The sequence below is a fragment of the Ambystoma mexicanum genome, chromosome 1q (genome assembly GCF_040938575.1).
Source record: "Ambystoma mexicanum isolate Mex_15411 chromosome 1q, UKY_AmexF1_1, whole genome shotgun sequence".
Lineage (NCBI taxonomy): Eukaryota > Metazoa > Chordata > Amphibia > Caudata > Ambystomatidae > Ambystoma > Ambystoma mexicanum.
Window position 1 is genome coordinate 83,343,761 of NC_090922.1, and position 14,643 is coordinate 83,358,403.

Below are 14,643 nucleotides of genomic sequence, written 5' to 3' on the forward strand. Positions count from 1 at the left end.
TGAGCACCATGCCTTTCTCACAGTTACCAATATTAGTCGCTGGTGAGTTGTTTGACCATGTCTCAGAAATGGCCAACAGGTATGGGAAGGTGTCTATGCCCAGAGCATGGGTTATCAATTGCGTTTTTCACAGTGAATGAATGCTCCTATGGAGGAGTTTTTTTGGTGCCGGGATGCAGCTGTTATGGCTTCAAGGGCATTTTGTATAATATGGGAGGTGCAGCAGCTGGGAGAGGTTTGTGTGTGGGCATTGATGGGTGGTAGGTTAAAATGTTACTTTGAGTTCCATGATAAAGGGTGGAGATCACCTGCTCGATCTGTTGAAAGATTTTACGGGGGCGGGGGCACTCCTTGTAGGAAGAAGGGCCCTGCCCACGGCTCTGCCCTTCTTTGTACATATAGTGGATCCTTCCCTGAAGCCACTGTGATGCCTCTGGACCAAACACATGGTTATGAGAAGTGATCCAAGGGTGAGACCTCTGATTGAAGGAAACAGCAACAGACAGATACAAACTCCAGTCTGTTGACATCTCTCAGGTCAAACTCACTGGAGCAGAGACCAAGAAGTGTGCCAAAGCACAACAACTGTGAAGGAAAATGGCAAGAAAAGATAAAGGCACCGTGAACCTGTACCAACAGACTGGTATGGACAGAGTTTAAAGATGCAGTTAATACTGAAAACTAGAAAGAGAGAGACAGGCTAGCCAGGAGCCATAGTCCGGATTCTGGTGGGCCTTGCACGCTCTCAAAGGTAATAGATAAGACTGGCAAAAAGGAACCAATAGGGAGAAAGAAGACTTATAGCTATCCAGGAGCTGTATTCCAGAGTCGGGTGGGCGAGTCAAGTCCAACTTAAGAACCAGTAGCTACATTTGCTTTGGTGTGAATCAGTGACAAAGAGAGTGCTCAGGGTTTTCCAGAGACCCAGGCATCCACATGAGTTCCCATCTCACTCAACAGGAGAAAGCGGGGCTGAGAGAACTGGCAGTGAACCCTAAACCAATGAGGGGCCTAGGAATCCACTCTGAGGACTCACTCGCTCTATCAGCTAGGCGGGGAGTCTGTGGTGGACCCCTGATATGGCCCTTGGCTGGGGGTCATATAATTATGTAGCCTGACCATCAACCCCAGACATAAGGGGAAGAAATCAACTGTCATCTAAAAGTCAAGCAGCCATTGTCCATGAGTTCCAATGTGTGCAAGCAAAGGTAACAGACTTTCTGGACACCCAGACCACAGAGAATGGTGTGCGACTTTACATACAATCTTTCAGGAAAGGTACACTCTGACTAAGAACCTAGATAGATCAGGTATTGGACTTAGGACCCTGGTCCTAACAGAGTAATACTGATTTCTATGAACAACATGGCTTTCACTGCTTTTTTCTTCTTGCACCTCACTCTCTTTTAACGAGGAGAAACATCCACATTTGGTCTCATTACTCCAACCTCTATGTTTTGGACTGGTTAAACCCTTTCTCCTAAAATCACATTGAAGTCTCAAGTCCTCTATGGACCCTTGAATCAGTAACACACAGAAACAGTCATTCTGTTGGGAGTTGATATGAAGAAAAATCACCACTGAAGGTTAGGTCAATTCTGCTTAAAGGACTTCAAGTTAGTGGAATATGTGAGAATTGATTCAGTCATTTTCCGGAAACAGATCGTAGGCTGTTTTCTGGGCACCAGGTCTATGTGGAAAAGAATCAAAGTAACAATCAGAGTTACACTCACAAGCCTTTCTAGTCACAAAAGGAAACAGAATGAAAAGGAACTTGTGGCCCTCGGAATTCAAATGAGAGTTCTCCAAGTGGAACTGAAAAGAGATGCAAAGAATGTGGTTCTGAATTCAAAAGTAATCAGGGCCAAAAACCAACTGAACTCTTCCCATTTCAAGACCAGAAGGCAGAGACTACCCTCTTCAGAGTTTGCCAAACCTTTGGGAGAGAGGAGGAACAGGTAGGAAACTCCCATATTCCACAACAACAGCTAACAGTAAAATCATCTACTGGGTGAGAAATTAAAGCCAAGTAGAGCCCTTTGACTCCACTTCACTTATAAGGAGCTTCATTTAAAATGACAAATCCTCATACAGAAGAAATTGAGAGATCGGAATGTTCCTGGTAGGCCTTGACACCACAAAACTTTCATCTGAAAATAAAGGGATTATGCAACAACCTATTTCTCTGTCGGACGTTAATAAGGCCGTCTGTTCAATGCGTCTAGAGAAGGCACCAAGCCACGACAGTTTCGTCAATGAATTCTACATGCCTTCCCAAGTTGAGTTGTTGAACCGTCTGTGCGACATTTCGATTTCTCACCAGTCAACACATTCTCTACTTAATTCATGAGGGCAATCAGCACCCTTCTTCCAAAGACTGTAGAGCCAGAACACAATGTGGCAGTTGCACACCTGCTGAATATGGATTACAAAATGCTGACCAAGATCTGACCCTCAAGAGTAACAATTGTAATAAAGGCATTTGTTCACAGAGTCCGAAACAGCTTCAGCCGGGGCAGGTACAGCAACAATAATACATGTCAAATGCTGGGCATCACGCAAAGCAATGATGTATTGCAAGGATACGTGTGCAGTTTTCCATTCGTGCACAGAGAGGGCATTTGACAACAGGCAGACTTATTGAGTATGAACTATGCAAAGACCTTTGGTGCGATTTTGGCTTCCTTTGGCAATGGCTGAACAACGTAAGTAATGACCAAGGGCCTATTCCCCCATGACCCTTTATTCTGCTTAAAAACAGATCCTTTCAGAAATGTCAGCTTCCTCCATCACTGTAGCTCTGGAACTACTAATTGCAATACAAACTAAAGAGTGCATAAATGGCATCCGGTTGGATGGTCAAGAATACAAAATCTATGGTGCCTGCAAGGGACCTCCTGCTCATATTATGCTCTCCGAGCTAATCTATACCTGCACACCTCGCTTCATTAGGATGTTTGGACAAAGGTCTGCTTGTAAGATAAGCCAAAGCACATCTAGCCTATCACTTTTGTTGAGAATGCCCTGCCACAAAGACATTGAATAATGGAACTTAAAATGGGAAGAGGGTAAGACACTTGGGCATTGTCTTCATCATAGACACATAAGATCCTGCTGCAGAACTGAGACCTGCTGCTTGAGAAGACACATTAAGAGGCGACAGTTTCTCTACATTTGTCACTCTAGTGGGAAATGCACTCAATAAAATTGACTCTCACAATATGTGTTTTTGTGTGTGGGAACTTAACAGTATGCAATGACTTGCACAACTGTAGAAACGTTTAAACATCTTTTTTGGAGGGACCATGAGACCAATGCTAAGACTGCAAATACTGAACTGAAGGCGAAGTTCCAGCTTTCCCAATGCCAGGATGCAGCACATGCCATGTATACTTCAACAAATTGAGGTTTGCTTCACAGAAGAGGGAGAATGCTTTCCAACTGGGTGAAAATTGAGGAGCCAGGGTTGAAGAAAATTTATTTTTTATTAGTGGTGGTTTAGTAAATTAAATCTTTTACTAAAATCAAATTATTGCATGACAAACAGACCAGGCAAAATTTCATTATTTCATATCTCACAAGGGTGTAACCCCCCTTATCTTCAATAGACGATCATAAAAACGCATGATAAAAACACAAGATAGAGGACTCAATGTTAAACTTTTTACACAGTATCCTATGAGTCTCTACTGTCCAATTGACCAAATACTTCCTTTAAAGTAAGCTAGAACAACTTTTTCACACACCTGATCCAGAATCACTTGAGATCTATAGTTAGGCAGCTGAGCTGTGTTGCATGCACAAAGTGTCAGCTGAGGCGAAGAGTTCAAACAATGTGGATTGATCTTCCCAGGCTGCCAGACATACTCATATGGAACAGCCCGAATCTTCTAATGGATGGCAAAACGATAAAAGTGGGGATTTTGGCGATGAAAGGGAATCCTCAGAACAAAACAAGTTTGAAAAGAAAGTGACATTTACAATTTACAGAGTGTAGGAGGCGTCTTGAGTTACGATAATACGTAATCTGTCATTTCCTGAAATGTGAAGATTAGGGGCCTCATTTGTGACACCCCAGGAAGATGGAGCGAGAGACCCCAGTAGTCCTCCTGAGTAAGTTGAGAGTTGGAGCAAAGGAAATGATCTGTGCAGTATTGATGTACAAGCGCATGGCTGCTGAGGACTATCCGAAAAAGTTAAAAAAAACAGGTACGCCTAAGAGAGGGAATGCAACCTAGCAATGTCGCAGGATGATGGTTGCAAATAAACTTGAAAATCTAATCAAAAAGATTCAGATTTGCGTTTGATTCTAATACAGCAACAGGTTTTGAGGGCACTGTACTGGACCCCAGTGAAGATGGCCAGACAGGGCCTACAGGCAGATGACAAATGTCATCAAGTTGCCTTGATCCTAAAGAAACATATTCCTTTGGTCCCCAGAATCATCATAAATAATGGCTTTAACACCACCAGCTTGAAATATCATGAGGCACTGGTGCTGTGAAAGGCTGCGCTGGTTGGGAAACGAATGAGCCTGCATCGAAGGAAATCATTCCTCATATCAGACCAATGGCCTACGGAAATGATCGCCTTGGCAAACGTCCAAAGAATCTACAATAGAAGCAAGCATCACCGAGAGGGCTTTGAGGAAATCTGCTCCAGTTTCCTTGAGTAGATCACTAGTGTTGCCCATCAACGTTTGTCGGGTGATAATTGGCCATCGGTTCAAAGGTCCGGGACAAGAGACGTAAAAGAAATGGAATGCGCTTTAAAATGAGCATAAATGACGGTCATCCCCCTGCACCTTTTAAAAGAGGCACAGTGCGAGGCGCAAATCGTGGCATGACCCTGCCATGATTTGTTTTTTTGTTTTTGAAGTATGACAGCCATGGTGTAAAAAGTGATACACTACCATTTCCAACCCCCAAACGCCATTCCACCGAGACATGCTCCTTAACATCCTATCTCAATGAAATGCTCTCCCAGCAACCACGTGGTTGATGGGAGCCTGTCCTATGTTAGTGTTGGAAGCTGACACTAATGTATGCGAAGGGGCTGAACACCGCATCTTTAAGCCACTGTCCACCCCCTCCTGAAATGCGCAGGTCACCCGAGAATAAGGTGACCTGTGCATTTCTAAAAATAGCACAAATAAAATGGGCACATTCTCTGCGCCCCTTTCATTTAGGCTTTGTGTCTCCAAATGTCAGCTTTTAGCACACCAACAATAAAGGTACTTCTTTTGGCCTTCCAGATGTTTTAGACTTCATCTCCCATTAGCCATTCCCAGTGTAGTCTGTAGTGAAGTTTCATGGTAGATGCAGTCCAAAACCTATGTTGGCCCATAAATTGAGTACTGATGCAGCATTGATACTCTATCGTCTCAGCAATTATGCAGTATTACAAAGCCCCTGAGCTTGGTTGGCTGTGACAGATTACCATCTGCAAAAGTGTGAACATTCTAGCCTTTTTGATTTGTATTGATATAGAATGATGCTGGAAATTCAGTTTCTGAAAGCAGGTGTGATAATCAGACCCCCCTCTATAAATTATAGTGCAAACAGGTGCTTTTGTTAAGCCAGCCCTCTGGCACCCTCAGCACCAGCCCTGTGGTGGAATAAGAACGCTTCAGGTCACATGCCTATTCCTGACTGCTGATGGAACACAATGTTCTTGTAGGCATAGGTTTTGTATTACTCTTCTGTACCTCTTTTTCTAGATCTAATAATTGTATGCATTAGTTTGTTTGGTGGCACAGTAGTCTGTAAATATAGACCAGGCCTGGTTGTGGCATGGTGACTACTAAGAGCACAATTATACAGCTCTGAGAGCAGGGCCCAGCTATAACAGGACTGAGGTGTATTGGTGTGTGGTCTGACTGGCGCCACAGCTGCTCTGTGGAGCAACGGCCAGGATGCTTCCTCTTTGGTCCACATGCAGAAAGGGCAATCACGTCCTCCAGGACACAGCCTCCACCAGGAGTTCTCCAAGGAACCTGTGCTTAAAAGGCAGCAGTGATATAGATAAGCCACACTCATGCCAGGATGCTGACCACTGCAGTCCCTTTCAAGTCAACAGGCCTGGGAAAAGGGCAGAGATTGAGTAGCCACCTTGGGTTATTTTAGCACACTCTACTATTTCCTATCCCCACCCGCATTTTCTAAAGGGAATGCACTCTGGTGGGTGTGATGTAAGAAGGCAAGGAACACGTGTTATAACAGCCCTGTTTGGATCCCTTACAGCAGGCTTGCTTTGGACTAATCCCCTGCCATTTTCCCTTAATAAGAAAGAGTTGTTAATTGATTCATCAATGGACGTCCACGAGTAAAAGACGATTTCACTCTCTTAAGGATACAGTCTATCCCAAAGTCCTCTGCCAGGGAGGTGAAGACACAGGGCATCCAAGGCTGAGGAGCGCACTCTTCCCTAATCATCCCCAGAGAACTCTGGGGGTGAACGGTTGTGGCCCAAGACCTCTCTGCTGGCTGCACTGGAACTAGAACACCGTTCACTGGTGGTGAAGCATTCCCTGTAGGTGCCAGCCACCTCCCTAGAGTGGGAGTGCAGGTCAATGGACTCACCTTGTCCTGGAGTCCCCCCTAGCTCTCCCTGCATCTCTGAACAGTCTTGACTCTGGTTGGGCACCTTTGATGCCATCCAAGCTGCTGTAAGAGAACCACTATAATCATCCTTAACATTGATGCTCAACCACCTGCGCATCTCGAAGTTCATTTAATGCCAAAGCTCCACCATTTCTGCATCTGAGACCCACCGAGTCTTCTAGCATCCCAATTCAAAACCAGTGCATGGTCAACCGCTTCTTTGAGCTTCTAGCTGACACAGCTGCAGTACCCCAATGCTGTGTTATGCCAGCTGAGCCCACTCAATGCCAATTGCTAGTCTCTGCTTCTCTGCACCTGCAGCCACTGAGGCTTCCAACATCGCTGACCTTACATCGCCTGAGATCCCCAGCAGCTTTGACCTGCAAATGCACAGCATTGACGAAAAGCCCTGTATCATTGGACCTGGTGCCACTGCTCCCAGACTCAACACCAGCCTGATCCTGAAAGCTCCTAGACTCCCGGCTCAACACCAAAAAACCTTGCTCAGTACTGCTTAGATCCGAAGACAAGTCCTTAAGGTACTCTGAAGAGGCATTGTCCCCCGGTCCACTTTTTGAGACCATGGTGACTTTTAAGCCCCTGTTCTCTACCTTGTTCTTCAAAACAAGTCCTTTGAATAGTGACATTGTGCTAGAGCACCCTTGCACATCTACCCAGGGTGCCCTTTCACAAACGTCTGCTGCATTCTCTATGTTCTTTCAAAGGGGTGAGTTGTATTGATGGTTAATGATTAGTTGTTTGCATTTTGTTTGAATGAAAGTCTATATTCTTTTAGAACCTTCATTGGACATTCTGTTATTTTGGACCGTCATTCTGAAGTTGTTTGGGTGCTATCGCTATAACCTCACACCCCTCCTGAGGAGTATAGCCTGGCCTTGGCCCACATTGCCACATAAACGAAGACGGTATACTTGTCGGGCTGTGTGTGTTTCACTTTTATGGCTGGCTCAATAGTAGTGTGGCGCTGAGCAGACTGCTTAGCCAGGACTCAACCCTGAACTCCTGCAGAGCTGAGGTCATTTTGCCCCATTGGCCAACAACGAACTGCCCTAAAGTAACCCTCCAACATGGTGCACTGCACCATCTCATAGCCCTATAATGGATGGACATTTGCTTGCACACATTATATCTCCCACTGTAACCATATATTCTAACCAATCTTTCTCTGCGACTGTTAGAAATGTTCACGGTGTCACATACTTACTGCCACTTCCTGCTCTGTCCTGTAGGCACCACGTGGATGCAGGAGATACTGACCCTGATCTACAGTAAAGGCGACGATCTGCTGGCCAAGACTATCCCAAACTGGGAACGGGCCCCCTGGCTGGAACAGATTTATTTACGGGACATACAGAGGGACGGTGGAGGACCCCGCTTCCTCACCACTCACCTCCAGTATGACATCTTGAAGCCAGCTTTGAAGAACTCTCAAGCTAAGGTGTGTAACACATTCTTAATGACTCTTGCTAGGTCCAGGGGTGATCTCGCAGAGCTCTACAACTGACAGACAACTGGCACTAATGATACTTGCTACTTTTTCTTCTCTTTATAGAATGCTTGGATTTACAGGACCACTGTGGCACCAAAATGCTGCTAGTCAAGGGGCCTCATTATAAGTATGGCGGTAAAGCAACAATGGCGCCGGTAGTCCTACCGCACCGTTGCTACCGTACCACCATACTACGAGTTCTGTTCGTGGGTCTCGCTCTGCCCGCCAGGTCACACCTGGCGGGCAATGCGGCACCAGCAAGTACAACTCGTGGATGCACCGGCACCGTTATGAACGGTGCCTCCTTGCTCCCCATTCCCATTCAGCCCTATGGGGCCGAATGGGGGGGCTTAGGGGGAGTCCCTTATTACCGGCACCCGCAAATGGGCAATTACCGGATCCGCCAAACTCAGCATGACCCGGTAATTGCCCATTTGCGGGTGCCAGATTTTTTCGCAAGTTTGGAGGTAGCCTGCCTGTATTGCAGGCCTGGCTACCTCCAAACTTGTAATGGGGCAGTGTTGTTCCACAGAACTTAAAGTATCTTTCAAGCAGAATGAAGCTCAAATAATTGATAAGGTATTCAGCCATGGACCACCTACACCCTTGTTGTACGTTTCTACGGATGCTACACAGGGTCTTTAGATAAAAAACCAGACACAGGCACCAAAAGAAAGTGTACCACTTCTTAAAGCGTGTCTTTTGGGATTTGTTGCAGCAATTTTTTTTTTTTTTTGGGACGTGCAAGGGATAGGCATACACACCTGGCTGTAATTGCGCTGGGATACCGCCAACGCAAATAGCGTTACCGCTAATCAGTAATCGCCAGATCATGTGTAGCGGTAAGGTGGTAAATCCCCATTCCCCATTGGATCCAACGGGGTTCAGGGGCGCTATCAACCCCGGCGCAAATTGAGCTGGCGCTAATAGTGCCGAAAAAAGCCCTCTCAACCGGCGTATTCACCTCCGGCTCCTAGCTGGAGGTGACTGCATCCTGGCAGGGCCAAACTCGTGATTGGGCCAACCCTTAAATGCAGTGGTATTAGCATTGCCGCCGCATTTAAGGGCTACCACCCAACTCGTGATGAGGCCCATAGACATTTATGGGTATTGCATGCAAAGATTTGTGGAAACACATAATAAATAAAATCGGATAAAGCTTGGGGTAAAATTCCTTTTGATTCTTGTAACAAAGATAAAAGTATCTGTAGAAAAATAGTCACTTAGCTAAAACCGGCCCCTCCAAAAATACCCAACAGCCCTTCTGCCCTGTTTCTCGGCAACATGATCCACAAAGACCATGTAGGCAGGGGTGGACTGGGAACCAAAGATGGCCCTGGAAAGACCTTTCAAAGTGGCACCATATTACAATGTGAGAGCAAGCCCAACCCTGTTAAGTAGGGCTCGAGGAGGGTGTGGGGGGGTGGGGTCTCCGATAAATATTTTTCGAAAAATTGAACCAAAATGTCAATTTTAAACCACATTTGTTCCTACATAGGGATAAAAAAAGTAGTTAAATATAACAAAAAACTGGCATAGAACATTTGCTAACAGTGAAGAATAACATACTTGAACCTGTATAACCAACTCTTTACTTCAAAGAGATTTGGAGGATGATGGGAGGGAGGGTGTGGGGTGCATGGTAGAGAGGGTAAGAGGAACAGAAAGCCAGAGACCCACATAAGAGGCCCATGGGGTAGAGGCCCTCGGGAAAATCTCCAGAATTCCACGTAGGCCAGACCACCACTGCATGCACGTTGGGAGGAGGGTGGTCAGACAGTGTTTTAAGTAGGGGTGAAACATGTGGGTGGTTGTATTTAAAAGCATTGTGAAAGGTTTGTGGTGTACAGAGTTGGCCTAATTAATTGCTTCCTAATGTAATCCATCTTATATACACTGCTAAATTTACCAAATAATTGGACTTCGGCACAGCGAGAACAAGTTACTTACCATGTCTGGTAACCTTCTTTCGATGGGATGTTCCTCCGATGTATTCCACATCTATGACAGGTAATGTTCACAGCTGTGCTGCTCTGGAAATTTTTTCGGCAGAGGGCGTCCGTATGTTATATATAGGACACACGGCGTCCGTAGCCTCAGTTATAGTTTGGCGTGTGGCGCCAATCTCCTGCCAGTATGACTGTAGAAAGTCTTACGGAAATGTAAGCTAGTAGAGGGGCAAGCTGGGAGGGCGATGTGGAATACATCGGAGGAACATCCCATCGAAAGAACGTTACCAGACATGGTAAGTAACTTGTTCTTCGAGGGGATTGTGTCCTCCGACGTATTCCACATCTACGACAGACTCCCAAAGCAGTACCAACTTATGGAGGTGGGAAAAGAATTTACAATATAGAATTTTAGAATGCTCAATCAAATGGCTGAATAAAGGACTGCCTTACCAAAGGCCAAATCCTGCCCATGGATGTAGTCCAAGGAATAGTGTCTCACAAAGGTATGGACAGAGGCCCATGTGGCTGCTTCGCAATTATTGCGAATAGGAACGCCCCTCTGTAGAGCAGTGGAGGAAGCCACACCCCTAGTAGAGTGAGCCCATTATCCTACTGGAGGGTCCTTTCCCGCCAAACGGTAACACTCAGAGATGGTCAAAATGATCCATCTGGACTAGGTCTGCTTGGAAACAGCCTGACCCAAACGCCTTCCAGCATAACCAACAAAGAGCTGATCATCTACTCTGCCCCGGGACATCCGCGAGAGCTAGAAACTCAAAGCTCTTCTAGGATCTAACCTATGGAGCCTCTCCTCTTCCTTACCAGGATGTGGAGGAGGATAAAACGCCGAAAGAATCACCTTCTGGCTCATATGGAATTCCAACACAACCGTCGGAAGAAAAGAAGGCCGCACCCGCAGGACAACTCTGTCGTCATGGAAAACAGTAAAGGGTGGCTTGGCAGAAAGTGCCTGCAACTCACTCACTCTGCGTGCGGAAGTAACCGCAACTAAAAACACAGTTTTAAAGGACAACAGTCTCAACGGACAAGAATGTAACGGCTCAAACGGAGCTCCCATTAGGAACTTTAAAATCAAACATAAATCCCATCCCGGCACCTGGAAAGGCGACGGTGGAAACACATTAGCTAGCCCTTTTAGAAACTGAGAAATCAAAGGGATCTTAAAATAAGAACATTCCTCAGACAAGCGCTTAAATATGGACAGCGCCACCTGGTAACCCTTAATGGTACCCACTTGCAGGCCCTTGTGGGCTAAAGAAAGCAAAAAAGACAAAACCAAAAGAATTAAACATTGGAAATGATCCACATTCTGTACCCTGCACCAGTTGCAGAACTTTCTCCAATGGGAACGCTACAGGGATTTCGTTGCTGGCTTTCTGGCCGAAAGCAACACCTCCATCACGTCTTCAGGGAGGTCCCAATCCTTATACCTGAACCTTTCAGATACCAAGCATGAAGGCTGAGAGACTTGACCTCTGGATGGAGAACCTGACCCCCTCCCGTGAGAGCAGATCGTCTCGGTAGGGAAGACGGCACGGAGGGCAGATGGACATGTCTAGAAGGTCCGGGTACCACACTCTCCTGGCTCAAGCCGGAGTAATGAGGATCATCCGGGAACCGAACCTCCGTAACCTCCGCAACACTTGTGGAATAACGGGGACTGGAGGAAACGCGTACAGCAGTGGGAAGGACCACTCCACTACGAACTCGTCCCCTAAGGCTCCTCTTGGAGGAAACTCCCGCAAGCAGAATCTTTCGCACTTCCGGTTGACACTGGTGGCGAAGTGATCCACTTGCGGGGTTCCCAAAAGGGCGAAGATCTCCAAAAGAACTTCCTGAGCCAGCTCCGACTTGTGAGAGACCGTGCTCTGCCTGCTCAGAGCGTCCGCCGGCGCGTTTTCCTCTCCGGCCAGATGAACTGCCAAGATCAAAACTTCCTGCTGGATGGTCCAGAACCAGAGCTCCATCGCTCCCTGCACAACGGGAGTGACCCTGCCCCCCCTTTTTTGTTGAGGTAGTGTATGGCCACTGTATTGTCCATCATAATCAGGACATTCTTCCCGTGCACAGACGGCAGAAAAATCTTCAGGGCTAGCCTGACGGCCTTCAGCTCTAACAGATTGCTGTGGAGTCTGGACTCCGACGGAGACCAACGACCACTGGCTGTCAACTCGTTGGCATGAGAGCCCCAACCTATGAGGGATTCGTCCGTCACGATCGTCACCTCCGGCCATGGTGCCAAAATGGTGCTCCCTTCATCAGATTGTCTTCGTCAGCCCACCATAGAAGATCCTGGGCGACCGAGATTGTAATCTGAACGGGATCCGACATCCTGCGGGAGAACTGTGACCACTGCATCTTGAGAGCCCACTGCAGGGATCTCATCCGCAGCCTGGGCTCTGGCAACAGGAGAATGCAGGAAGCCATGAGGCCGAGCAACCTCATGAATTCAAACGCTGGGAGACTCTGGGCATGTTGGAACTTGTTCACCATCTGCAGAATGTGATGCGCCATCACCTGGGGAGGCCCCAGGGATGTGTCGAGCACTGCTCCAATGTATTGGAGCCACTGGGTAGGTGTCAAATGCGACTTGTTTAAATTGAGGGAGAGGCCCAGCTTGTGAAGAGAGTTGCAGGAGACAGACAGATGATCCAGGGCTTGCTTGGGAGAGCGCGCCCTGATGAACCAATCATCCAGGTAGGGGTAGACGTGAATCCCCCCCTTTCATGAGATACGCTGCCACCACCATCAGCTTGGTGAAGACCCGCGGGCGGAGGTCAATCCGAACGGCAGGACCCAGAACTGAAAATGAGAGTCGCCAACCACGAACCCCAGGTACTTCCTATGCTTGGGCTGTATCGGCACATGAAAGTAAGCATCCTTGAGGTCTAGAGACACCAACCAATCTTGAAGTTGAAGGGCCTGGAGGACTTGAGAAAGAGTTAACATCTTGAACTTGTCCTTCCTGAGGAGCTTGTTCAATCACCGCAAGTCCATGATGGGTCTCAATCCCCCGTCTTTTTTCGGGATCAAAAAATAAGGGGAATACCATCCCTTCTTCCTCTCCGCTACAGGCACCAGTTCTATGACGCCTTTCTCCATCAGGGACAGGATTTCCTGTTTAAGGAGCGGATCTGGATGCTTCAAAGAGAGCTTCCCCGGTGGATTGTCGTCAGGCCTTTGCTGGAAGGGAAGGCAGTAGCCGTGAGTTATGATCTCCAGAACCCACACATCCGAAGCAATGGCCCACTATTCTCCAAGATGCTGCGCAAGTCTGCCCCCAACCGGCAAACCATGGGACATGGCCTCATGACTGAGCGGACGCGGCAGTGACTAAGGGCAAAGAAGAAACTGCCCAAGCAGCTTTGGCACCCTGAGTACCTTGCTTTCCACCTTTGGATCTCCTACGGTGGCCTTTTTGACTGGCAGCTCCTCTCGATCTACCAAAGAAAGAGTAGCACCGGAAGGAACCTCCCCTCAATTGCTGTCCCCTAGGACAAAAAAGGCGGAGGTTGACGAACTGCAGCGCTCAAAGACTTTGCTGCAGCTTTGGAGGTCTGCAACGTCTCAAGGCTCTCGTCAGCCTTGCTGCCAAACAGATGAACACCATCAAAGGGCATGTTCAGAAGACGGGATTGCACATGAGGAGCAAACCCCGACTTCCGCAACCACGCAAACCTGCGTATCACGGCGCTCGCAGCCATGGACCAGCTGACACAGTCTGTCGTGTCCAAACCCGACTGAATGGCCTTGCACATGGCATCCTTGCCATCTTGCACAAGGGCTAGGAAACCATTCCGTTCCTCCCCTTCGGGAATATGCTCAGCCGCCAAAGACACACAGTTCCACAGAGTGTGAGTGAATCTCGCCAAGGCACAAGTGGAGTTGACAGCCTTCAGTGCCATACCCCCAGCCGAAAATACCTTCTTTGCCCAACCATCAAAGCGCTCATCGTCCCTATCAGGAGGGATGGTAGGGTACGCAGCCTGCTTTGAGGAGGCCGTAGCCACCTGCACCACCAAACTCTCCAGAGTAGGGTGCGTCGATCAGTAGCAGGGGTCACCACTGGATGGGCGGTATTTTTTCAGAAGTGAATTACTAACTGCCGGTAGACTCTCCGGAGCAGTCCAAGCCGCCGCCACCCTCCTTTGTAAAGCCATGTGAAACGACAACACCGGGTCAGTTGGTGGACCTTGAACCAGGATGTCGGTCAAATCATCCCGAGTAAAATCAACCGGTGGAGCAGATCACCCCAAGCATTCAGTCACCCTTGACATGAGACGCTGATAGGAGGAATCTGCGTGTGCCCCACGCTCAGGGCGACCAAACTCCACCCCCGGAGAGGTGTCAAGACCACTAGCGCCATGCAATGACTGACGGAGTTCCTCCATCTGACTATGCCCAGACAAAAGATCATCAGGGACATCAGGAGGCACACCCACCTCCTCATCAGACAATTCCTCAACCTCTAAAATATCTTGCAAAGGTCAGAAAAACTCCAATCTAGGAGTAGGAACCGAATAAGGCTCAAAAACAGACTTACTGAGAGCCTTCCTCA

At 47.6% G+C, this 14,643-nt stretch overlaps 1 protein-coding gene across 1 annotated transcript in view; it reads left to right on the forward strand.

Moving 5' to 3' along the window:
- The window catches only part of LOC138525384 (sulfotransferase 2B1-like), a 226,698-nt gene that overhangs the window by 108,588 nt on the left and 103,467 nt on the right, over positions 1-14,643 (forward strand). Inside the window, exon 2 of the mRNA XM_069635580.1 lies at positions 7,853-8,061. Coding sequence (XP_069491681.1) covers positions 7,853-8,061 — 209 coding nt within the window. The remainder of the gene's footprint in view (positions 1-7,852; positions 8,062-14,643) is intronic.